Source organism: Delphinapterus leucas, chromosome 12 (assembly GCF_059928025.1).
Source record: "Delphinapterus leucas isolate spDelLeu-1000000601 "Yukka" chromosome 12, BTC_Dleu_Yukka2, whole genome shotgun sequence".
Lineage (NCBI taxonomy): Eukaryota > Metazoa > Chordata > Mammalia > Artiodactyla > Monodontidae > Delphinapterus > Delphinapterus leucas.
In genome coordinates this window covers 53649852-53674801 of record NC_143140.1, presented here as the reverse complement: position 1 = coordinate 53674801, position 24950 = coordinate 53649852, and the positions used below count along the sequence as shown (strand labels likewise).

Here is a 24950-nt window from a genome sequence, read left to right as displayed (position 1 = left end):
GCATGACAATCACTTTGGAAAACCAAAAATATATATACGAAGTAATTTTACTTCCTGACATCAGATCATACTACTATAAATTATTTTATGCTATTAGAGAGAAACTAAGGTATTTGTTTTCCTTTTAAGAAATAACACAGCGACCTAGTGGTAAACAAACATCTTTAATGTTCGTTTCTTCTTCCTCATCCCCTTCAGTTTTGCCCACATGTGTACCCCTTCCCCTGTCCCAACACTAAAGTGACCAAACCATGACCACAGAGACTGAGAAGAATATTCGAGGTACCAGAGACTCCATGGGCATCTCTTCCCCTTCTGGTGACTCCTAGTTCTTCTTCTTGGAGACAACTGGGGCCTCTTGATGCTTACTTTTTTTCATCCAAAGGAGGATAGAGGGAGGGACAGAATTTGTGGGAGAGAAGGCAGAGAGAGTTTCTTCTTTCATCATAAAATGTTCTTTGTAAAAAATATGATATACACACACACACACACACACACGTATAAAACATATCCAGTGCAACTGCAATTGCTGTGCCAAACACTGGGAAGTGCCCCCTTTGGTCGATGTATTTCTGGAGTTTTAAACAGTTGTCCTACAACAGCTGCATTTCAGTAAGACTCAGGCAGGTGGCTCCAGATAAGCCACTTGCTGCTCACATTCAGGCTGAGGCTTCCACGTTCACAGTCCGAAGGAAAAAGTGTGTCTTTGTGTCTGGAGTGGGTGTTGTAGGGAGGGAGCGGGCAGGAAAGGAGCTGGAGGCTACAGGTGAGGAAGAAGGAATTGGCTTCTTTTGACTTCTCTACCACAGTCTTTGATGCAAATACAAATACATTTCAGTCTGAGGATATTGACGTCGGCAGTGCTATGATCACACTACTTAATGAAATAATTCACATCAGCATAAAAAATATTCACACCAAAACATCTCTTTTTCTTTCCCTCTTTCCAAGAAAACTATGATATCATGTCACCTAAGTGATCACCATGGATATTTCCAGTGATTTGCCCAAAAGTCATTAAGCATCATTCAGAGTCTTTGGATTTCCTCTTTGGCAGAAGGAATTATTTTTAGATGAACATTCTGTCGATGTGTGTTCTGGTTTTCCCAATACATGGAGAAGTTTGAAGTCTCTGCATTCCCCCATGTCCTCATCCATGAAGTGAGAGGCACAGATGCCAGCCTCCATGGCTGGTCAGAAGGGAAAGGGAAGGGGAAACCCTGGGTCAGCAGATCAGCTCAGAAGGGATGCACCACAGAGGGAATAACGACGAGCTGCAAACCAAGATCAGAAGCTGTTACAAACCCACTTGATTTCAGCTCTGAGTGTCACCAATTGCGCTATGCAGAGACCTACAGGGAAGAAGGTGGGTTGTCTAAAACCAGTACAGATCCTTGCTTTTGTCCTGAGGCTGCAAATCTGAAAACAGAGAGAAAATAAAAGGGAGAGAGAGAGGGAGAAGAGAAAGAGAGAGGGAGAGAGAAGGGGGTGGGGGAGGGAAGGCACAAGATATTTAAAGAAAGAGAAAGACAAACAGCACTGTTTCATTGTGAAAGTCACAGAATTCATCTAAAGGGCATGAATGAAAGTAAAAGCAAAGCAAACAAGTGTCAAATTTGCACCTGAGGGAAGGGAGAGCCGGCAAGACTACGAGCCAACGATTGCATTTATTATATAACTATTTTTTTCATTTGCCCTAAAAATAAAGCAAACAAAAACGTAAACCCTTATTTGACTGTACCTTTCAAATTCAACTCTTCAAGCTAGGGACTTAATATTATCACTAAAATCGTATTCTTGTTAAGTTTTATGTTTTCCAGAGACCTACTGAATTTGACAATTAAGTTGATATCAGAGTCATGAGTCATATTTGTATGACTTGTAACTACCACAAGAGGTGACAAGACCCCCCCCGCCCCCCCCCCCCACCCTGGGCCACCATTTAAACTACCCTCTTAGCAGGCACTCTAGATCAGCTCTGTCCAACAGAAACACAATGGGAGCCATGGGCATGATTCTAAATTTTCCGGCAGCCACATTGAAAAAAAGTAAAAAACAAACAGGTAAGACTTAGTAATATATTTTATTTAACCCAATATATTCAGTATGCAATGTGTTGAAAATATTTCAACATGCAATCAATGTAAAACATCAGTGAGATGAATTTTACATTCTTTTTGGGACAAAGTCCTGAAATCCAGTGTATATTATATACACTTACAGCACATCCCAATTCGGCCTGGCCACGTTTCACGTGCTCAACCGACACATGTGGCCGGTGGCTACAGTGCTGAACAGCACAGAGCTAGAACCTTTCCAACAAATTTTATTTTTAAAAAATCCTCTGTAATATTAACCAGCTACTTTCTCATTCTGCCCACACCGATAACACAGGGTCATCTGTCTGATGAAACACAACCCCGCCATGCAGACCTTCGGGCCTCAGGGTCACTGGGGTCTCCAAGAACTAAGTAGGGTCCCGGCCTCAGCCCAGGTTTGGGCACAGGGCAGGGGGGGCCCGGGGATGCCACGTTCCCTCTCCCGCTTACCTGAGTCCACGCTGAGGCCCAGACCCCCGGCCACGTCCCCCGTGGGGCTCGCGAAGGGTCCCCCAGGCGCGGCCCACGTGGCGCCGGCCGGCTCGCCCTTGGCCGAGAGCTCGCAGGACGGGCTGCCGGGCGCGGGGGCCGGCGCGGGAGCGAGGCGGGCCGGGCGCCCCGAGGCGGCCGGCATCAGCAGCGGCCCGTAGCGTGGGTCGAAGTGCGGCGCGTAGACCTCGTGCACGGCGGCGGGCCGCGGGTAGGCGGCGGCCTGGGCGCCGAGGGCGCCGCCCAGCGCGTAAGGGTGGTGCGGATGCGCGTGGTGGGGATGCGCGTGGTGCCAGGGCTCTGCCGCGCCCTGGTGCAGGTGGCCGTGCAGCGCGGCCGGCGAGTAGGGGTCGGCTGCGGCGAAGGGCAGCTCCGAGTGAGCGGCAGCCAGCGGGCTGCCCAGCGGCGCGGGCACTGGCGTCTGGTAAGCGCTGTTCCAGAAGGAGGCGGGGAAGCTGCGCTGGCTCATCGGGAAGGAGCCGTCTTTGGGCCGGCGAGGCGGAGGGGAGGAGAGGGAGAGAGGAACGCATCACCGCCGGAAGCACGGTTGCCGACGCCGCTCGGCCGCCGCAGAACTGAACGGCCGGGGCGGGCAAAGGGCGGGAAAGACGCCGTGCTGGGCGCACGCGCGGCGCCTCTCTCGCGGGGCTGCGGCCCGGGAACGCGAGGTCCGGGCGCCGCACTGGGGAACTCTTTGGGGAGGAGCGCCGCTTCCTCGGGTGTTGCAGGCGCGTTCCAGGCTGCGGGAACCTGGAGACTGGCGGGGAGAGGAAGAGCGGAGAGACTTCCTTCCCCAGCCCCAGTTTCAGGGCGCAGGGAGCTTCTTTCAGACTCCGGGCTGGACGGCCTCGGACCAGAAGCGGCCTCGCCTTCCCGGCCCGCAGCCTCTCCTGAAGCTAAAGGTACCTCTTCCCGCTCTTGGTCGGCCGCCTAGCGATCTCACTACCCGCTCTCGCGTTTCAGCCTCCCTTGCTCCAGAAAATGTGCCCCTCCAAGGCCTCCGATGGACTGGAAGTCCATCGACATATTTCGGAGTCTTGCTATTATTAGCCTCCTTTCTAGAAACTTTATTTAAAAAAATTTTTTTTGCAAAGAGTAAACGACCTATTAAAAGGGCAGCTGTATTATTTGCAGAGGGGGACACGAAGGGACAGGTCTTTTCAGTTTTAATTAAAACATTTTCTGCATCGAAATGTGGACGCCAGGAATAATAATAATAACAACAATAATAATTATTATTGTTTGTATCATTGTTGACCCCTAGTGTCTGGAAGCATTTTAAGAGAACAGCATTTAGCTCAAATTTGTTGCCTTTAGTTGGGAGGAAAGGAAAGAAAGACATTTAATTAAAAGAACCCTAGAGAAAGCATCTGCATTTCATAGTAGATAATTTAAAATGCTTTGAAAATGCATTCTAAGTAGTGAACAGTCTTCCTGTTAAAAGTATTTAGGCAACTGGAGAATAAAAAGAATGTTTTGTATTTAAAACTAATGTTTTTGGATCTTGTCTAGGCAAGGTTTGTACAAACTGTCACACTCTTAAGAAAAAAAAGGAAGGGCGACAGTTGTCATTTCCCCCAAAATGAAATATTTGTTTTCCTTTGTTACAACAAAGTCCTCATTTCTCAGCTTGGTACACATCAAAAGCAAAGATTAGTGAGAAACTTACCAAAGTTACCAAATAGTTACTTCCACCCTTGTTTTGGTAATAAAGGGAGGTCAAGATTTCAGAATAGAAGGGAGAGTTCGTTAACTCATCCAAGAAATCATTGTCCCAGGCTAGGTAAAGCAGTGCTTGGTGAGGAGGGTAAACCAATAAAGAAGGGATGTGTTTGGGGAAATCCCTTAGAGATGTTTTGGCTACCCTTAAATTCTTATTTCTTTATTATTTTACTCGCGTATTGAAAGACATTCTCTGCTTCAAGATTTCCCAAGTAATCAAAATCTGGCAAAAGGCATAAGTAGGTTTTAGGAGACATTCTTCAGCAGGTTTTGCTTGCACTGCATTCTAGGACTTTTTTCTCTGGAAAGATTTTCAGAAATGGGGTAAGGGCCCTGTAAGCTGTTGTTTGTGAAGATCCCCCTCCCCCCTCCCCCCCACCTGCCTTGGGAGGCTGCTGGAAACCTCACATTTCCACAGCACATTTACATACATTTTCTGTTACCCTTACAGCCACCTCCAGGGATAGTTAAGTGGGCAAATATTATTCTAATTTTAGACACCAGTAAATAGAGTGACCTCCAAGAGGTTAAGAGACTTGCCCAAGGTCATATTGCTAGGAAGTGGTGGAGCCAACACACAAACGTAGGCCTCCCAATTCCAAGGCCTTTGGTTTTTCCTAGGTCACTGCTCTGCTCTGCCTCTTCAAGGAGAGATCTTAGGCCTGTGCCTACTCCTCCTTCGATTTCCTTATCCTCTCCCAATGGCCCTCCTCACCTCTTCTCTAACACCTAGCATTCTTTCAGCTGCATCTCTTTGAACCCCTGTAGGTGGACCCCAGGCTATGAGGGCTCTCTATCCTCCCTTGCCAGTTGGGGCCCCATACTTACCCCGCCAGGGCCCGGAGCTCCGCGGGGCTTTGCTGCTTGTACAGCTTGGGGAGTAGCTGCTAGGCTGGCTCAGGGCCCGGCTGAAGTGTTCGTCCACCACAGAGCTGATGTCTCCCTGGAAATAGGTGAAAAGGACGCAGCGGGAGTTGATGTACTCCGCCTCTGGTGGGCGCTCTTTCTCCGGGCTGCCTTCTTCTTCTTTTATACTAGCCGGAGTTTGGCTGGAGAAGGAGGAGCTGCCACTGCCACTGCTGTTGCTGGGGCTGGCGTTGCACTCCTGTGCTTCCTGCATTTTGGAGTAACAGGCTAGTTTCTGCTCAAAGGAGAAAGAATAGAGAAGTCAATTTCAAAAGAGCGAGCAGATTGTGTTCAGACTGCACTCCCTCATCCGGATCCCAAAGGTATCCAGGAGCAACTGACATGGGTGCCCGTGCCCGGTGCTCAGTAACGTGGGCTGCAGTCAACAGGCCTCCCAACCTGCGGCTCAACAAAGGTGGGGCTCCTGAGAGGCCGACTGCCCTTCTTGGAGTCTCTGTCTCCTTGGAATTGCTGCCAGGCCACAGAGAGAACTCTCTGAAGGTGTCAGGGTGAAGGTCCAGGAAGACGCCTAAGCAGTTTGACCACAGAGCCAGGCTCAAGGCAGATATAGTTTTAAAATCAGGCTCCAAGGGTAAAAGGCACCCAAGTCCAGTTAGGGCCTGACTCTTCCCTGCCTGAGAACTCAGGGCAGACGTGCAAGATGTAGGATTAAAGCATCCTCATGATAGAACATGAAAATAACAAAATCCACTCTACACAACAAGGATGTAAAGGAAGAACTGCTGCAGGATAAAAACATGGAATAACATCGTGACATGGATCATTTTAATAAATGCAAGTTGATATTTGGTCATTCATAAACTGGCCATTAGAAAGTCTCAGCTTTTAAAGAGATCTTTTGAGTAAGGAAAAACCAGTGGGCTATGAGAATTTCTACCTCACCATCTGTGTATATTGAGGGAAAAAGTAATAAAAAGGAGCAGAGGATGATCTTGGCTGTAAGGTTGGGTAAATCATGACTGTCTGATAGTGATTTACAAAACCAAGTGTGGCCGCTGAAAACATTTTCTTAGAAACGAGCAATGGACTGAATGCAGTGTTAAAGCAGTATGCAGGCAGGGATGCCCTTCAAGGGAGACCCTGATCATACAAAAATGAACAGAGATCTTGGGTCAATAGATTGGTCCAGGGTCAGGGAGGAGAAAGGACCAAACGGACAGAAAACCAGCCCTCCTTTCCTCTTTGTAATACTTCCAGCCTGGGAAGGAGCTCATCTTGGACACCGAAGCCAAAAGACTGGAGTTATTTAGCAATATCACCATTTCTACCACATTCCCACTTGGCTTACAGTGAGAGACTCTGGTGATTCCTAAAATTAACATTGAGACTAAACAAACTTCTGGTTGGAAAGTTTTAAAAAGGAGAGGAGGAGGGAGAAAAGCAAAAACAAAAGGCAAAGTCTACCCATTCCATCATTAATTCATCCGGAAATTTTCAAATAGATATTCTGCAAGCAAAATTGGCAAAAGCATGGACTCGGACACTGGGGTGTATTTCAATTTTCCCGAAGCAGGAGGTCCAGGCCCTCACTTTCCAACCTCGTCCGGACTCCTAGGGGATCCCCCCCTCTGCCCACTGGAGTGCGATCTTATTCATTTCCTGGACTACTGTCCTCAGTTTCGATTACAGCAGCTGAGGAATGAAAAGAAAAACTTCGACCAGATATAGCCCGGAGAATAGAAATATTGTAAAAATTAAACGAAACTTGAAGAGTTTGCAGAACCGGGGCTAGTGCTCTTCTCAAAAGTGGGTTTGTTGATGGCAGGGCAGCCGGACTCAGCTAGCGAAAGGCGAAGTATTATCTATGAAGCTTGCCTCTGCCGGGTCAATAATATTTCCCAGAACTTTGCAAAGCAAAGATTATAAAGCCAGTGAGTTTCGTGCAGTTCTCTTTGTAACGAATTCGCTGGTTCTGGAATTAATTGGCCTGATCGCCTGAGAATTGAAACTGAAAAAAAAAAAAGCCTTTGATAAAATAAGCTTGCAGAGATGAGAACGCGAGTCTTTGATTCTCAGACATAAAGACAGAGACAGGCCTTTGCTTTTGTTTTGTTGTCACTCTCACCTTTGGGACCAAAGTTTGGTTTTCCCTGCGTGAGCTTTGCTTGCATCTCCCCGCGCCAGCACCGGGCTTGGAAGAAATCTGGAGTCCGACATACCCTAAGAAATCAATGCAGCTCGCGCGATCCTCGTCTAATTATTCCCGGGAAGTCCGGGGCACGCACTAGCAGGACTTAGCTGCCTTCCCGAGAGAGCAAACGGGCAAGCTAAAGGGGTTAGCTCAACCTACTGGGTGGCAGCGCGGGCAACCCCGCATCCGGGAGGCGCCCGCCGCTGTTCGGACGCCCAGTACCCGCGCGGAGGCACCGGGAACCTCGGAGTACTGGCAGTGCTCGGAGAAGCCAGGGCGCGCCACCTGTCTACGAGGCCCGGCCGAGAAAAGACACGTACCTGGTGGTAAGGGGTGTAGGCGGCTGCGAAGTAAGGCTGGGGAGGACCATAGACTTGGTACATAACATCCAGACAGCTCATGGCTTCCCGCAGCGGAGACGGTTAAGTGTTTTGTCATCAACTCTCGGGCGGCGGAGGGCAGGGATGCTGCATGGGCGGCACTTGGACCCGAGCTCCCAAGTCATCCGCGGCGGAGCGAGGGGCAGCGTGCTCCGCGGCTCGGGATCCCGCTCGCACGCTCCCTTCCCACCCCTGCAGTTCCAGCCGCCACCGCGCTCCGAGATGGAAGCGCCCGGCCTCCAGCTAGTGGGCATTTAAACCCCACGCGGGGCCGGCGTGCTGACGCCATTCCCGGGCCGCGGAGGAGGAGGGGTTGGGGGCGGGGCCGGGAGGCCAATGGGGTGCGTGGGACGAGGGACCGAGGGGCTTGCCGGTGCGTTTCCCTGGGCTACCCGGCGGCGAACCTGTGGCCGAAGGGTGCGGTGAACTGCGCAGCCCGGAACTTGAGCCCTGAGACTTCGCACTGTGAGGAGCAAGGATTTTCCAGGCTAAAGCAGAAGGGGGCGGGAGGACGGAGAGGAGAGGGCAGAAATGGGGGCTTTTACGTTTGGAGAGAGAAAGAAAGTTGTTGAGTAGTGGGGAAAGGTCTTGTGGGAAGTCCCGACCTCACACTGGAGAGTTGAGTGTGTGCGTCCGGGGTGGCGAGGTGGGGAAGATTCTTTGCTCTCGGCTCCTCGGCGGGAGGAACGGCGCTATCCCTAGGAATACCCCAGGAAATCCGGATCTTCGCAGACAGGATGTAAGAGTCCGGGAACTCCTCTCTACGCGGAGGAGCTCCCTCTGCGGGGAAGCGGCAGCGGCTGAAGCCTGTAACCGCTGCCCTGCGGCACCTCCTTTGCGCCCCCTCTGAGCCAATCCGTACGCCGTCAGCTACCACACCTTTTAATTCCGCTCACTGGGGCGGGTCCCTATTTCCCCTCTAGATTATGATCCCGCCCCTTCTCTTTGACGCCCTCCATCCGAGCCCTCTAGGTCCGCGTTATTCGCTCCCCGCCTCCAGCTCGTCCGAGTACCAGCTGCTTTCGAGGAGTCCAGGCGGCTTTACCCAGACCCCGGCCGCCCCGAGTCTCCTCGGCCGTCATCCTTTAAAGTTTCAGTAACTTTTTGGAACGAGAACTCATTGGCTGCAAGAGGAATTATCCTAGGCACTGCAGGGAGGTCAGAGAGGACTTTTGCTGACTCTTCAGTCAGTAATATAGCAGCTGCGATTTTGTTTGCTTGTTTCATTTCAGAGGTGAAAGAGAATACACTCCAGTTGTGAAACACGCATTTCGCATCGCCGTTCTGTTTCCTTCCCTGAGACCTCTCCTGGTTCGGACCTGCTTCCTGCAACGCTTTCCGCCTTCCCAGGCACCCCTCCCCCAGCCCTGTAGTTCTCTGTCGTTAAAGTTTAGGAACGAATTGAGACAAGGCTTTCTGTACGTCGGGACAGGTGGGGGAAAGAACGTTACAAGAATACCTGTGGGGCATACTTGGGGGTAGGGAGGGTAGAGGTTGGGAGCATTGAGAGCCCAGACCCAAGAAAGAAGCAGCGTGGATTACTGATAGAAGTGAACTCTAGTGAATAACTAGAGTTTATAAATAGAGTATAAATACAACAAAAAGTCCGACATCGATTCACAGGCTATAAAACTGCGAACAAATGCACCCTTAAAAGATATATTTGTCTTAGGGACTTCCCTGGTGACACAGTGGTTAAGAATCTGCCTGCCAATGCAGGGGACAGGGGTTCAAGCCCTGGTCGAGGAAGATCCCACAGCCGCAGGGCAGCTAAGCCGGTGCACCACAACTACTGAGCCTGCGCTCTAGAGCCCACGCGTCTAGAGCCCACGCTCGGAGCCAGCGCACTGCAACGAAGAGTAGACCCCGCTTACCACAACTAGAGAAAAGCCCACGTGCAGCAACGAAGACCCAACGCAGCCAAAAATGAATGAATTAAATTAAATTAAAAAAAAGATATATTTGTCTTTAAAACGTGAATATTTTAAGCCAAATGGTTTAGGGTTTAATTTTGGTTTTGTTCAATTTATAAGTGGGTAGTGGCTCCATGTCTCCAGTTCGGTTTATAAATGGTGAGAAGTCGTGAGTGGCTGAAGTGTTTTTTTAATTAACTACAGTGCAATCTATTTTAAAGCAAGTTAAAAAAAAAAAAAGACACCCCTGTGGTACAGTTTTACGCAAGTCTCTTTTTAGGGGCCAGGCTGCCTTGTGGCTGAGCTGGGTGGTTTCTGGAGCCTACCATGATCCTGGCGCACAGGTGAAGCAGAACATCCCTCCCACCACTACTCCAACCCTCCCTCCCCAGGAGTTTTGGAGGAGGGCAACAATCGCTTTACCCGTATCTCCTCTGGGGGCAAAGAAGCGAACGGTCATGGGAAGAGCCACCCTTGCTGCTGGGAACCACTTCGTCTCTCACCAAGCCAGGTCCTGGGTGGGCCCGGTCCGCAAGCCCCGGGTCAAGTGTAAGGACACCGCAGCGCCCGGGACAGATCGCCGCCGGTAGGCGCGGCCTCCGTGGGTCGGTCACACTCCCGCTTTTCGCGCAGGTCCCTCTGTCCATCCTTGGACATAGAGTTTCTACTCTGGCTTCCTTGGGGTAGGGCATCTCCAGGCCTGAGCATCCGTCGCCTGAGCGCCCTTCCTCCCGAGCAGCGCAGGCTCTGCAGCGTGGCCAGAGGCTGGCAGTACTGCGCGGGAAAAGCGGTGGGAGGCAAGCGCCGAATCGCATGTCTAGCCAATGCGCTCGGCAGCTCGAAACCTGTCCTCGCTCACCTCCAAGTAGACATCGCCTATCCTCTGTACCCAGTCACGCTGACATTTTAATTTTACTTTGGCCCTGAACTTTACTTTTCCTACAAATTCAGGAGAAAATAACGACAACCTTTCTGAACCAACAAGGTCCAACAAATTGTTATTTTTGAAAAGGATTACAGGAGCAGCGATTTCCCACATTTGAACGAAGAAAATGAAGAGAGTGTGATGCCAGTTGCCTAAGGCTTCTTTCTGTTCACATTTCTCAATCCTCTCTTATTTGAAACAGTTTTTAAAAACATCATTGAACCTAACTAAGGGTACTGACCGCACAGGAGCTTAAAGGAACACAGGCAATTGGGCCAGTGAGCATCAATCCTGAATTTAGGCAGGAAAGCAGTCTCCTCCCCCCAAATCCAAAGTACAGAGAGGAAAACAAACAGTACGCAGTTTTAAAATACATCCAAAGATTGAAGCATGTTCAGTCTTTTCTGTATATCTGAAAAGCTGTCATTTACACATGGGTGGTATTTATCAATCTGATGAGGTTGCCTCTTGTTTCTAAGTTGAGGCAGAAAGTAAAACACAACTAAATTTAACCCCTCTACTCTCCCAGCCATTCAAACTGCCAGGACATTAGTAGAGTCAAAGGAGTCAAGTTTTGATTTAGAACCTTGGGATGGGGTACAGGTTGAAGGAGAAAACTGGGAGGAAAGTCTCTCTCCTCTTCCCTGTTTCTCTCTTCCTCTTTCACAGTTATTTTAGGAGAAGAGATTGCAAAGCAAACAGTTAAATGTCCCATAACTTGGGTCCCGAGGAAAAATGTACTAACATCCCCAGAAAAATCAGCTATTGTGAATTGCATCTAATCTAATTGCCTTTTAACTTCCTAATTGGGCTGAGCGAATATAAAACTTCTTTTAGAAAGGAATTCCACTTTATGATAGCTTCATGGCAATTTACCGAGCTGCCAAGGTGGGGGAGGGGGTGCCATATGAAAATAAAATCAATTACACCAAAATTCCCTTTCAGTACCCTAGTTCTAGTGTGCAATTCTAGCAATATCTATAACTGTGAAAATAAAAAGTGCCTTTACTCTCAAAGTTAATGAATGAAGCCAAATTACTTTTGAATGATACATGTTTCAAGGTAGCATCACAATGAAATTATTTTCTTTTCAGAAGAACTGCCTCTCGTTTTTTAATAAGCTGACTTCATTACCTTCTGAATTTTTTCTGTCCACCTGTGTCATCTTATTCTGAAAACTGCAAAGAAGCTGCTTTATAGGAAGGATGTAAGGAGTGGAACTAATTTGGATCGCTGACCTGAGCCAGTCCAGCCCCTCCCTCAGCCATGGTTTATTTGAATCATTGAGTCTTGGCGTTTTATGCTGCCTTGTTTTGCCAGCCAGAGGATGAACATGATGGTAATCTCGCAGACTTTTTTTTTTAAACCCCTAAACCCATCATTGCCTGTTTTACAGAGCAGAGATGTGTTTGGAATTTGGAGAGTAGCTGACAAGATTTTGTGGATTCAGCCTATTAATAGTATTAGCTGAAAACATGTCTGCAGAAGCCAGCTTTTTCAGTGTTAGTAATGATACTCTAGTGATTAATGGATGGTCTGAATGGTGATTTTATTTTAAAGAAAAAAGGAGAAATTCCTGTTCTCCGAAATCTCACTGAAATGTTAAGTGGAGGAATTCCAGTTTACTTCGTGAAAAACCAAGAGAAAGAGGGTTCAATTATTTTCATGCAAATTAGAGTAGTTTTTAACAGTGTTTTCAAGTAAAAATCCTCCATGGTCTATCCTGATGAATAGATGAGACTACTTTTTAATTATTAACATATATTTGGTTATTATAAGAATGTTAAACTTTTTTTCCTTTATATTTTAATGACTATTTTCATGTTAGGTATAAGACAACTTCCTGAATTTAGTTTTCTCTTGAATTCATGTTGACAGTAATGTCCAGTTCTAGGATTGAGAAATATATTTAATACCAGATTCATCTTTCAGAAATGAGTTCTTTTTAATGAGTCTCTATGAGATGCTTAGTATAAAAATATTATTATACAAATACAATTCACAAGAGCTAAACCTTAAAAACGATAACAAATGACAAAAAGGGAGATTTGGAATAGATGTGTGGAAAATATTTTGGCTTGTTACATTTTTACAAGAGTGGAAATGTTAGAAGAAAATTTACATCCTCTGATTATTTACTTGGACACAAAGAGTTAATTCAGAGAACGTGTATAAATTATTTCTTAATGGGAAGAAGTTTTTCATCTTTACTTGGCTGGAAAAGTCACTCTACTTGCCTTAGATTTCTGACCATAGTGGATTTTTTTTCTTTAAAGACATACAGTCTGGAGATAGCAGCCTAGAAACAAACATATGCTAGAAACTAACATATGTGTGAAACTCCTTTTGTAAGATGCAGGAACATAGAGGATTTTGCAGATTCAGAAGGTAGAAGTAGACTGAAGGATTTAAACTGTTGACTTAGATATTTGACAGTATTGGTGTTGATCCATTCCCAAACTTCTGTTTATAAACTTCATTTCAGCAGGATGCTAAAGGGATTAAAAGGAGACCACAGTAATAACAGACAGAAAGTGAAGATATCCATGTGGGTGTGATGTCCTGTCACATGCTTCAAGAAACAGCTTCTTAGAAACTCACTTGTAGGAAGTTCCTTTTGGCACGTGTGGAAGAATTTTTAGCACTGACTCCTAGACTGGCATTGTTTGTCTTTAATGTATTTGGTTATAATGACTGATTTTGAAGCCTATTTCATGGTGACATAAGTAAATTAGGTTTAACTATGCTTTAAGTATAACATGTAGAAAGAAGTTTGATGGTGCATCAAGACACTTAGCTTAGCAGACCCCAAAGCAGACTACACCTTTTATTTTTGATCTTAACTTTATGCTATAAATACTGTGCATCATATTTTAAGGTAGAAGTCCAGTTGTTGACTATGAAATTTAAACTTCGTCAGCTGCTATTGTTTTTCATCTTTCTTTAAGAGAGGAATGAATCAATCAATTTGTAAAGTAATCCAACCCGTGACATTACAGGGGTAATTAAAAAATAAAAGTTTAAAAATTTGAAATGTAAAATTTAAGAACAGTATATCATTTTATATGCCTCATGCAAGATATTGCCGCCCAGTGAATCAAAGTGGAAATTTGTCAGTTGTCCAGCTAATTTGGAATGAAAACCAGCTGAATATGACCATGTAAGAAATCAAACTGAAAAATTCAGGTCTCAAAGTGGGCTTCCACCAAGGAAGCTTCTTTACATATTAGTAGATTAATGCTTATACTCCTGAGCATAGCTAATTCTTTCTCCAAACAAATCATGTACTCAGAATGTGGCCATGACCTTAGTAGTGTCTGTTGGTGTTTGTAAATAGTTTAAGAAGCCAGTGATTCTGAAATGGTTCAAAATGAACACGTATTTTTACCCCTTAGCGTTCTTTTTCTCTGTGGGAATTCAGTGGAAAAATAAATTTGAAACCCTAATCTGCATCAGTGTATATGGCTTTGTTCCTGGGTATATGAGGAAGTAGCTAATTCCAGGGCACTACCCTTTATTATTTTTGGTAATGGATGTGGTAAAACAGCCTTTCAGTGATGCAGTAGGATAACTCTATTAGTAAACAACTATTGCTGTTAGAAAAATAGGCCGTGTCTGTGCATTTCAAATAAAGTGCTAAATTAAAGCAACCCTCCCAACAAGTTAAACAGAAACAAAGGTCCTTTTTTTTTCTTTTACCTTGGGTAGTAGACCTGAAAACTACAGAGAATTATTTCAGTAGAAAGAAAATTCCAATAGTAGATGTCAAAAGGAAGACATTTCAGAGCACTTGTCAAATAGTTAGGTGAGCAAGTAGTTAAAGAACCAGAGAGCACCCCTAGCTCTTAAAAGGGGCGGGGAAAGGTGGAAGGGTGTGTTGCTGATTGCCACCTTTGAAGCACTGGAGGTGGCCGACTCAAGCCCTGGCTGCCTGTAACTGTAGAGGTCACATACTTTGGGATCTCAGCCCAGTGGCTGCATTTCATGGGACATTGCCCTGTCTCTTCTCTAAAAGTAATACACCCTCAACCTGATGACATTATCTTAGTTACTTTCTTAAGAATGGAAGGGGCTGATGAGTAGCATGGAAGGAGTGATGGACTGGATATCAAGACACTGTATACTGACCTGTGGTGTGGAATGTTGTCACTCCTTAAGCCCTCAGTTTGCTCATGTATACAAAGAAGAAACTGGACTAGGTTATCTCTGTCTCAGGGTGTTTATGATTCCAAACTCTGAAATTGGAATAAACTCACATTTGATTTGAAAAGAGCATAATGTTTCTAAAGATTTCTGCTATGCGTGTTATTTCCAACGAAAGATCCTTCTTGAAGAATTGTACATGATCACCTTTACTTGAAAATGTCCTGTGTTCCCCAGATCTCATCAAGCAGGGGCCTACTCTTAAATGTTGGACAGAATTAGTTAGCCAGAGATCCTTTAGAATTCCGGGGAGATGTAATACAAAAGGGAGCTGTGTCTTCCAAGCATCGGTGAGTGAAGCTGAGATCTCTGGTATGCAGTATCAGAAGCAAAGCTGCCCATTATGTTTGCTTTCTGTGGGCCTGAGTACATGTATGTACATACAGTGTCTGCTCCTTGGGAAATAAAAGTACAGCCTTTCTGAACTTTCATGAGACTAGGAACAGAAGATAACCATTCTTTTATCTGGTAAAGTTGGGGCTTTGAAACGAGAACTTTTTCATTTTTATCACAATATGTAATTACTGTATATTTCAATGTACAGTAATATATAGCATATTTAATGGAGGAAATAAATTACTAGAATTATTAGCCATAATATCCTGCTTAGTGATTAGTACCTACAAATCCCCCTGCCCAGGAGAGGTGAATGATTAAGTAGATTTCTGGAAGAAGACAGGCAACAACACACACTATGTTAGGAGTCTTACTTTAGATAGAAATTTTGTTATTTATTTTTTCCTAAAGAATATGTGAAAACTGCTTTCTGTAGAGATGAGAGTGAATTAACCATTAAATTCACTCCTTTTGCTCAAACACATATAAATAATAAAGAAAATGTAAAAAGAGGTAACCAGAAAACACAACTGGAACCCAAAACAAACATTCTAAGGCAAAAATAAAAAAGAACGCAAAGCTATGAGCAGGGCTAATGCCCTGGGCGCATCCTGGTTCTCAACCTGGTCTTAAAAGTGTATTTTTCAGAGCTTCTGCTCCTTTGTGATAACAAAGACAATGCAGATCTAGGCACTGAGTCAAAAGCCATCTAGCCCAGTTCTTGGTCATGAGGCTGTTTTTCCCCCTCTACCTAGCCAGGATATTTTGTATGTTTGGTTTGGTTTTCAGATTCCACATGTAAATGAGATCATGTAGTATTTATCTTTCTCTGTTTGTTTCACTTACTTCGTTTAGAATAATACTTTTTTTTTTTTTTTTTTGCGGTACGCGGGCCTCTCACTGTTGTGGCCTCTCCCGTTGTGGAGCACAGGCTCCGGACGCGCAGGCTCAGCGGCCATGGCTCACGGGCCCAGCCGCTCCGAGGCATGTGGGATATTCCTAGACCGAGGCACGAACCCGTGTCCCCCGCATCGGCAGGCGGACTCTCAACCACTGTGCCACCAGGGAAGACCCTAGAATAATACTTTTTGATTCCATCCATGTTGTCACAAAATGCAAGATTTATTTTTTTTGTGGCTGAGTGATGTTCCATTGTGTGTGTTTACATATATATATATATGAATGAATTAGTGTTTTTGTTTTCTTCGGGTAAATACCCAGAAGTGGAATTGCTCGATCATATGTCAGTCCTATTTTTAATTTTTTGAGGAAACTTTGTACCATTTATCATAGTGGCACACTAATTCTCAATCCCACCAACAGTGTATGAGGGTTCCCTTTTCTCCACATCCTTTCCAAAACTTGGTGTTTGTTGTTTTTTGATAATAGCCATTCTAACAGTTGTGAGCATGTGCGATCACTAATAATTAGTGATACTGAGCATCTTTTCATGTGTCTTTTGGCCATTTGTATGTCTTCTTAAGAAAAATGTTCAGGTCATCTGGCTATTTTTTAATCAGGTTGTTTGTTTTTTTGATGTTAAGCCATATGAGTTCTTTGCATATTTTGTATATTAACTCCTTATCAGGTATCAGGTATATAGTTTGCAAATATCTCCTCCCATTTGATAGGCTGCCGTTTCATTTTGTTGGAAGTTTCCTTTGCTGTGCAAAGGCATCTTAGTTTGATGTAGTCCCATTTGTTTATTTTTGCTTTTGTTTCCCTTGCCTGAGGTGACATATCCAAAAAAATATTGTTAAGACTGATGTCAAAGTGCATACTGCCTATGTTTTCTTCTAGGACTTTTATGGTTTCAGGTCTTACATTAAGTCTTTAGTCCATTTTGAGTTGTGTATGGATGAGAAAGTAGCTCTGCTTGATTCGTTTGCAGGCAGCCATCCAGTTTCCCCTGCACCATTTACTGAAGAGACTGTCTTTTCTCCATTGTATATTCTTGCTTCCCTTGTTGGAGATTAATTGACCGTATAAGTGTGAATTAATTTCTTTTCTTTTTAACATCTTTATTAGAGTATAACTGCTTTACAATGGTGTGTTAGTTTCTGCCTTATAACAAAGTGAATCAGTTATACATATACATATAACCCCATATCTCTTCCCACTTGCATCTCCCTCCCTCCCACCCTCCTTATCCCACCCCGTTCAGTGGTCACAAAGCACCAAGCCGATCTCTCTGTGCTATGCGGCTGTTTCCCACTAGCTATCTATTTTACATTTGGTAGTGTATATATGTCCATGCCACCCTCTCACTTTGTCCCAGCTTACGCTTCCTCCTCCCCATATCCTCAAGTCCATTCTCTAGTAGCTCTGCGTCTTTATTCCCATCTTGCCCCTAGGTTCTTCATGACCTTTTTTTTTTTTTAGGTTCCATATATATGTGTTAGCATATGGTATTTGTTTTTCTCTTTCTGACTTCACTCAGTTATGAAAGACTCTAGGTCCATCCACCTCACTACAAGTAACTCAATTTCATTTCTTTTTATGGCTGAGTAATATTCCATTGTATACATGTGCCACATCTTCTTTATCCATTCATCTGTCGATGGACACTTAGGTTGCTTCCATGTCCTGGCTATTGTAAATAGAGCTGCAGTGAACATTGTGGTACATGTATCTTTTTGAATTATGGTTTTCTCAGGGTATATGCCCAGTAGTGGGATTGCTGGGTCCTATGGTAGTTCTATTTTAGGATTTTAAGGAACCTCCATACTGTTCTCCATAGTGGCTGTATCAATTTACATTCCCACCAACAGTGCAAGAAGGTTCCCTTTTCTCCACACCCTCTCCAGCATTTCTTGTTTGTAGATTTTTTGATGATGGCCATTCTGACTGGTGTGAGATGATATCTCATTGTAGTTTTGATTTGCATTTCTCTAATGATTAATGATGTTGAGAAGAATTTCGACATCACATAAAGAATTTTCATGTGTTTGTTGGCAACCTGTATATCTTCTTTGGAGAAATGTCTATTTAGGTCTTCTGCTCATTTTTGGACTGGGTTGTTTGTTTTTCTGATATTGAGCTGCAGGAGCTGCTTGTAAATTTTGGAGATTAATCCTTTGTCAGTTGCTTCATTTGCAAATATTTTCTCCTATTCTGAGGGATGTCTTTTCGTCTTGTTTATGGTTTCCTTTGCTGTGCAAAAGTTTTTAAGTTTCATTAGGTCCCATTTGTTTAGTTTTGTTTTTATTTCCATTCCTCTAGGATGTGGATCGAAAAGGATCTTGCTGTGATTTATGTCATGAAGTGTTCTGCCTATGTTTTCCTCTAAGAGTTTAATAGTTTCTGGCCTTACATTTAGGTCTTTAATCCATTTTGAGTTTATTTTTGTGTATGGTGTTAGGGAGTGTTCTAATTTCATTCTTTGACATGTAGCTGTCCAGTTTTCCCAGCACCACTTATTGAAGAGGCTGTCTTTTCTGCACTGTGTATTCTTGCCTCCTTTATCAAAGATAAGGTGACCATATGTGTGTGAGTTTATCTCTGGGCTTCCTATCCGGTTCCATTGATCTATATTTCTGTTTTTCTGCCAGTACCATACTGTCTTGATTACCGTAGCTTTGTAGTATAGTCTGAAGTCAGGGAGCCTGATTCCTCCAGCTCCGTTTTTCTTTCTCAAGATTGCTTTGGCTATCTGGGGTCTTTTGTGTTTCCATACAAATTGTGAAATTTTTTGTTCTAGTTCTGTGAAAAATGCCAGTGGTAGTTTGATAGAGATTGCATTGAATCTGTAGATTGCTTTGGGTAGTATAGTCATTTTCACAATGTTGATTCTTCCAATCCAAGAACTTGGTATATCTCTCCATCTGTTTGTATCATCTTTGATTTCTTTCATCAGTGTCTTATAATTTTCTGCATACACGTCTTTTGTCTCCTTAGGTAGGTTTATTCCTAGATATTTTATTCTTTTTGTTGCAATGGTAAATGGGAGTGTTTCCTTAATTTCACTTTCAGATTTTTCATCATTAGTGTATAGGAATGCAAGAGATTTCTGTGCATTAATTTTGTATCCTGCTACTTTACCAGATTCATTGATTAGCTCTAGTAGTTTTATGGTAGCATCTTTAGGATTCTGTATGTATAGTATCATGTCATCTGCAAACAGTGACAGCTTTACTTCTCCTTTTCCGATTTGGATTCCTTTTATTTCTTTTTCTTCTCTGATTGCTGTGGCTAAAACTTCCAAAACTATGTTGAATAATAGTGGTGAGAGTTGGCAACCTTGTCTTGTTCCTGATCTTAGTGGAAATGGTTTCAGTTTTTCACCATTGAGGATGATGTTGGCTGTTGGTTTGTCATATATGGCCTTTATTGTGTTGAGGTAAGTTCCCTCTATGCCTACTTTCTGGAGGGTTTTTTTTTTTATCATAAATGGGTGTTGAATTTTGTCGAAAGCTTTTTCTGCATCTATTGAGATGATCCTATGGTTTTTCTCCTTCAATTTGTTAATATGGTGTATCATGTTGATTGATTTGCATATATTGAAGAGTCATTGCATTCCTGGGATAATCCCCACTTGATCATGGTGTATGATCCTTTTAATGTGCCGTTGGATTCTGTTTGCTAGTATTTTGTTGAGGATTTTTGCATCTACGTTCATCAGTGATGTTGGCCTGGAGTTTTCTTTCTTTGTGACATCTTCGTCTGGTTTTGGTATCAGGGTGATGGTGGCCTCATAGAATGAGTTTGGGAGTGTTCCTCCCTCTGCTATATTTTGGAAGAGTTTGAGAAGGATAGGTGTTAGCTCTTCTTTAAATGTTTGACAGAATTCGCCTGTGAAGCCATCTGGTTCTGGGCTTTTGTTTGTTGGAAGATTTTAAATCACAGTTTCAATTTCAGTGCTTGTGATTCATCAACTTTAAAAGATTCAAGTTTGGGAAGATGAAAGCAGTAGAGAAAGTATATCCAGTTGGGTCTAGTACTGTTTATCTTTTCCTTGCTTCTGCTATCCAGATTCTCCTTTATGGTGGAAGGAATTCACATCTGTTCTATGGGGTAATTCATATTTGTATATGAAGTCTAATAAAAGTTAGATACAGGAAAAAGAGGAGATACTAATTCACCATCTCCTAACTGGTCAGTAGTCTTAGAAAGTATACAGCAATTTGAGTAAAAAAATGTCTGCTTGTTAAAATTTGGGATTTCCTTGCAGGGGAGGGTAGACTGGCAAGCTCTTTGGAAGTGGCCTGGGGAAATCACAATTGCACCTCACATCTTATGATTGTCAGCTGCTGGAAAAGGAAGAAAATCTACTTTAGCTTAGGTAATCAAATACACTTTACACTGAAAGTCAGAGTATAATTATCTTCAGGAACAAGTGTTCTTTGTTTTACTGTTGCATGGTTGAAGCCCATGTTTGTTAAATTGGGTCACCATACTAATTTATTCCAAAGGATTATCATGGCAACCAATTCCAGACAATTTTCACCTAAACCTTTATTGTAAAAGTTCAGCTCCTTTACAACTGCCAGAAGATTAGGTTACTGCTTATCGTAACTTCTCATTTATGTTCTTTAGTCTCATAAGGACTTTCAAAACATTTTACTTAACACATTCCATTTCTACATAAAAAGATAGGCTTCAAGTGAGATGCCTTTTTAGTCTGGGTTAAATTTGAGACATAAGTATACATCAGAATTTAAATGGAGTGGAATAAATAAGTGAACTGTGCGTTTGCATTTCCAGTGTAATTGCTGAGGTCTGTCAAGACAGTTTGAAGAGTCATCAATTACTTGTACTTACTCTTAACTTCCAACTTGCAGTTATGATCTGCGTTTCGCAGGTAGTGAGTGGGGTGTCAAAAACTGAAGATGCAAGAATTTAGAGAAGAATCACCAACCAAGTTATAGCATTGTAACATTTCAACATTTCCTTTTTCTTTCTCTTTTTCTTTGGGTACATTGAAGTGATATTTAAAAATTAAGGTAAATTTGCATACAGAAAAGTTCAGCCTTGGCAGTGCATAGTCATATGAGTTTTGACAAATGCAAACAAGAATATAACCCCCATCAAAATTAAGATACAGAAGTTTTATCATAAAAATATAATTCCCTCAAGTGTCTTTGTAGTCAACTCCTGACCCCTCTCACTCCTAGACTCTGGCAGCCACTGATATCTTTTCTGTGCCTGTAGCTTTGCTGTATCGAGACTAGAATGCCATATAAATGGAATCATGCAGTATGTAGCCTTTCTTGGTGTGGCTCTTTTCACTTAGCAATATGCATCTGAGATTCATCCAAGTTTTTATGTGAATTAATAGTTTGTTCCTTTTTATTGCTGAGTTGTATTCCATTGTATTGGTGTATCACAATTTGCTTACCCATTCACCTATTGAAGAACATTTGAGTTGTTTCTACTTTTTGAATATTCCCTTTTTACTTCCTTTTTTTTTTAAGATCAAGAAGTAAGCCATGATTTATACAAAGAATAAAGCCATCAGACAGGTTATTTCCTAGTCACAGAGTGGGTCTCTTTCCTACTCTGAGCTGCCTGACTCTGAGGCACCTGAGATGTGAGTGACCTTCACTTCTGAGCCTTATTCTCTTTCATGCTTTCCTTTAGTTTGCCTACTAAGTTCCAGAATTGCTGTAATATGCTGCACTTAAGACTACCTTTTCGAACCTTTCCATACATTCTCAAAATCACTAACCCTCTTACAATGGAAGCATGATTTTATCTCAGAACTTAGGTTGAAATAAAATACTCAGTGGCATGAATATTTGATCGATTTCTATGCTTCCCACTTGCTTTTAAACCCCATGAGAGGGGGATAAGGTCTCCCTTTGCTTGCCATTATTACCACAGGAGCTAGCATAATACAGAGCCCACAGTGACTTAAATTCGGCAAAAAAACATCACAACCGGATTTAATTATTATTGCACATATTTAGGTATTCTTTTGACGGGTTGGGGATGTTTGGATGAGTAACAACATAGCAAAATATGACAAAACATGCATTTTCTTGCCTTCATTTCAGCAAAATTGCTAATTATGTTATTATCATGAAGAGTTTAACAATATTTGTTTTCTATTAGCAATAATGTCAAACCAAATAACTTTCTTTGAGTCACTGTAGTTCTTTGATAGGTTTTATCAATTTCAATTTGGAGAAACATTGCTCTACTGAGACAGTACCAACTGGAATTCTCAATAGGTTCTTAAAGAAATAATTATATTTGGAAATGAACCATGAATTTTACAGATCAGGTTCAAACATTGCTATGGTTTAGCATATGAGAAATTACCATTTTTACAGAAAATATTACAAGATATTTTAATTTCATCTTCTATATTGCTCTGATTTATATAATGATATTCACCATCTCTAAAGGTAATATCTAAATCAAATGCTGTGTATCTTTTCTTTCAAAAAATTTAATATCAATATATTCCAAAAAAATAGCAGTATATCAATCAACTATAACTTGATCAATAATGGTCAGAAAATAGTATAAATGGAAATTCATTTATTATTTATATGTGAATTAACTTCACAGTCAGGTGAACTTCCCCTCATGTTTTAATTTCCTTATAATTTATTGGAATGTTACATTTATAGCATTTTATGTATCTTTAAATTTAAATACTGTCTTTAAATTTTTTTTAAGTTAAAAAAACCTTTACAAAGTGAAATTGCTACAGTTATATCTATTTGGGTAAGTTTTGCTAACATTAATAGCAAACAAGTGTTTATACCAATAACTGTGGCTACTACAAGTTTAAAATTAATTTCATATCCTGCCAATGTCCATGATTCACTCCTGGAGGATATTCTGTGATTTGGCCTAAGACTCTTTGTGCATCTCATATCTCAACTAAATTAAATTTAATTGTCTTAACAATGTAGTCAGATATTCTGTTATGTGGCCAAAAATACTTTTCAAAGTCACAATTGATATGTTTCATCAAGATGTTCTATTTTTGAGCAGATCTAGAATATATTATAAATAATTGTTAACTTGTTCCCCCAAAGTCACTACTACCTGCACAGTTGAGCCCGTGTCTTTTAGTGACAAACTCAAAATATACATTGTACTTGGCACAAAGAACACTTCCTGGTTTTCAGCTAAAACTCTGGCTTGTACACCCTTTTCTTCACCAACAATGTTAATGTCATTTTTAATGTCATTTTCTTAGTCTCCCTCTCTAGACTTTTAAAATTAATGTCTAAAATTTAAAGTTGTTGTTTCTTTCTTCACAGAGTTAAAACCTTTAGTTTTTTATTAGGTGTAAAACCAAGGAAATACTAATTACTTGTGTTGTTCTTGTTTTTTTCTCTGGTAGATCAACGATACATAAACTCAACGTTAATCTTTCAACATGACTTTTATCTCTGGTACAGTTTAGCTGAACTGAGTAAAACTTGTTTTTTCAAATTTTATCTATGATAATTTCTTTCATTTTATTACTCATTAAATTAATCATCCCACTTTGAATTCTCCACACTAGACAGTAATCCTTTGCTTTATTATTAGTATTTTTCATCTACCTTAAATGTTTGGTTATTCTAGCATCAAATTTTGAAATCCTTTCTATTAAATCAAGGAAATTTTCAGTTGTCTGTATATATCATACTGACGATGCTGACTTTGGCTAAATACTGTTCACATGATACTATTCTTTCAATATTATTACACTAATATTCTATACTGACATTTAATTTCTTTGTTGAATCCATTGTTTGGCAGTTTATTCAATTCCTTTTTCAGTTCTGGAACTTGCATGAGTGCTTTTTAGTGTATGCAGGTGAAGTTTTAAGAACATGAGCGTTTCCTGTCAAAAATACCTTCATTGGCCAAAGCTGATCTTGAAGATGGGCTGTGAAAATAGGTAACAGCAATAGCAAAACACTTTGTCTTTGAACTTTGTTACTCCCCTGCCTAGAATGCTCCGGCAGTCTTTCTCGATCTCATCTTGTTTCCTTGCTGAATTCAAGCCTCTGCACAAATGGCCCCTCAAAGAGTCTCTTCCCCAATATCAGGTTTCATAGGACCCCACCTCTGTCATTTTTCTATCCCCTCATTCATTTCTCTTTCTAGCACTCAATGATGACTTGCTTATCATGCATCTTCCCAAGAGAACCTAAGCCCAATGAGGACAGGGACCCTGCCTGTTTTGGTCACCACTGTATCTCCAGTATCTAGAACAGTTACCGACCTATAGTGAGCACTTATATAGTTGTTGAATGAATGTAGTTTCCATTCTGAAATTTCTTTCTTTATTTCATCAATGAATTTACTCAGCCCAAAGCCAAAGGCCCTTTGTTATTTCCTATTAAATTAATTCCTCTATAGCAGTGATTCTCAAAGAGTGGTTCCCAGACAAGCAGCATCAGCATCACCTGGAAATATATTGCAAATGCAGATTCTCAGACCCCACCCCAGACCTACGGAATCAGACGCTCTCGGGGGCAAGACCAGCAATCTGTTTTCGTAAATTGTCTAGGTGATTTTGATGCATGATAAAGTTTGAGAATCACTGCTCTATATATTATAGGAGTTGGCATTGTGAATTACTTTTTAAATATTACAGTCCCACTGTGATTTGTATTAAAGGCACATTGAATGCTAGAATTCTTTTTCTTTTTTTGGTGTGGACAATCTGGACGATATTGATCATACATTATTCTAGAACTCCCACTTAAGCTTATTCAAGAATCGATTATGAAGACAACCTTTCATTATACTTTAAGAAATACCTTAATAAGAGAGTAAATGATGCAATTGATTCAATACCCTTTATAGTTTATTTGTGCTGGCAGGAGGTGACTACTGCTTGAGGGCTATGGGTTTTAACTTTTTCCTACT

The 24950-nt window shown here is 42.2% G+C and overlaps 1 protein-coding gene across 1 annotated transcript; it reads right to left on the bottom strand.

Annotated features, from left to right (window-relative positions):
• Window positions 1-1968: 1968 nt before the first annotated feature.
• On the bottom strand, window positions 1969-7806 carry VGLL2 (vestigial like family member 2). Its single transcript, XM_089921671.1, has 4 exons — window positions 7528-7806; window positions 7303-7380; window positions 5139-5451; window positions 1969-3071 (listed from the first exon to the last, which is right to left on the bottom strand). The coding sequence occupies exons 1-4, from the start codon at window positions 7804-7806 to the stop codon at window positions 2449-2451; spliced, it is 1293 nt and encodes a 430-aa protein (XP_089777797.1). The 3' UTR covers window positions 1969-2448.
• Between the last annotated feature and the right edge of the window lie 17144 nt (window positions 7807-24950).

Excerpts from the sequence above, each read along its gene's own strand:
- VGLL2 (XM_089921671.1), bottom strand. The coding sequence starts at position 7,806 with ATGACAAAACACTTAACCGTCTCCGCTGCGGGAAGCCATGAGCTGTCT. Across the intron at positions 5,452-7,302 it reads ACCAAACTTTGGTCCCAAAG|AAACTAGCCTGTTACTCCAA; the intron begins GTGAGAGTGACA and ends TCCTTTGAGCAG. Across the intron at positions 3,072-5,138 it reads GAGCTCCGGGCCCTGGCGGG|ACGGCTCCTTCCCGATGAGC; the intron begins GTAAGTATGGGG and ends GCCGGCCCAAAG.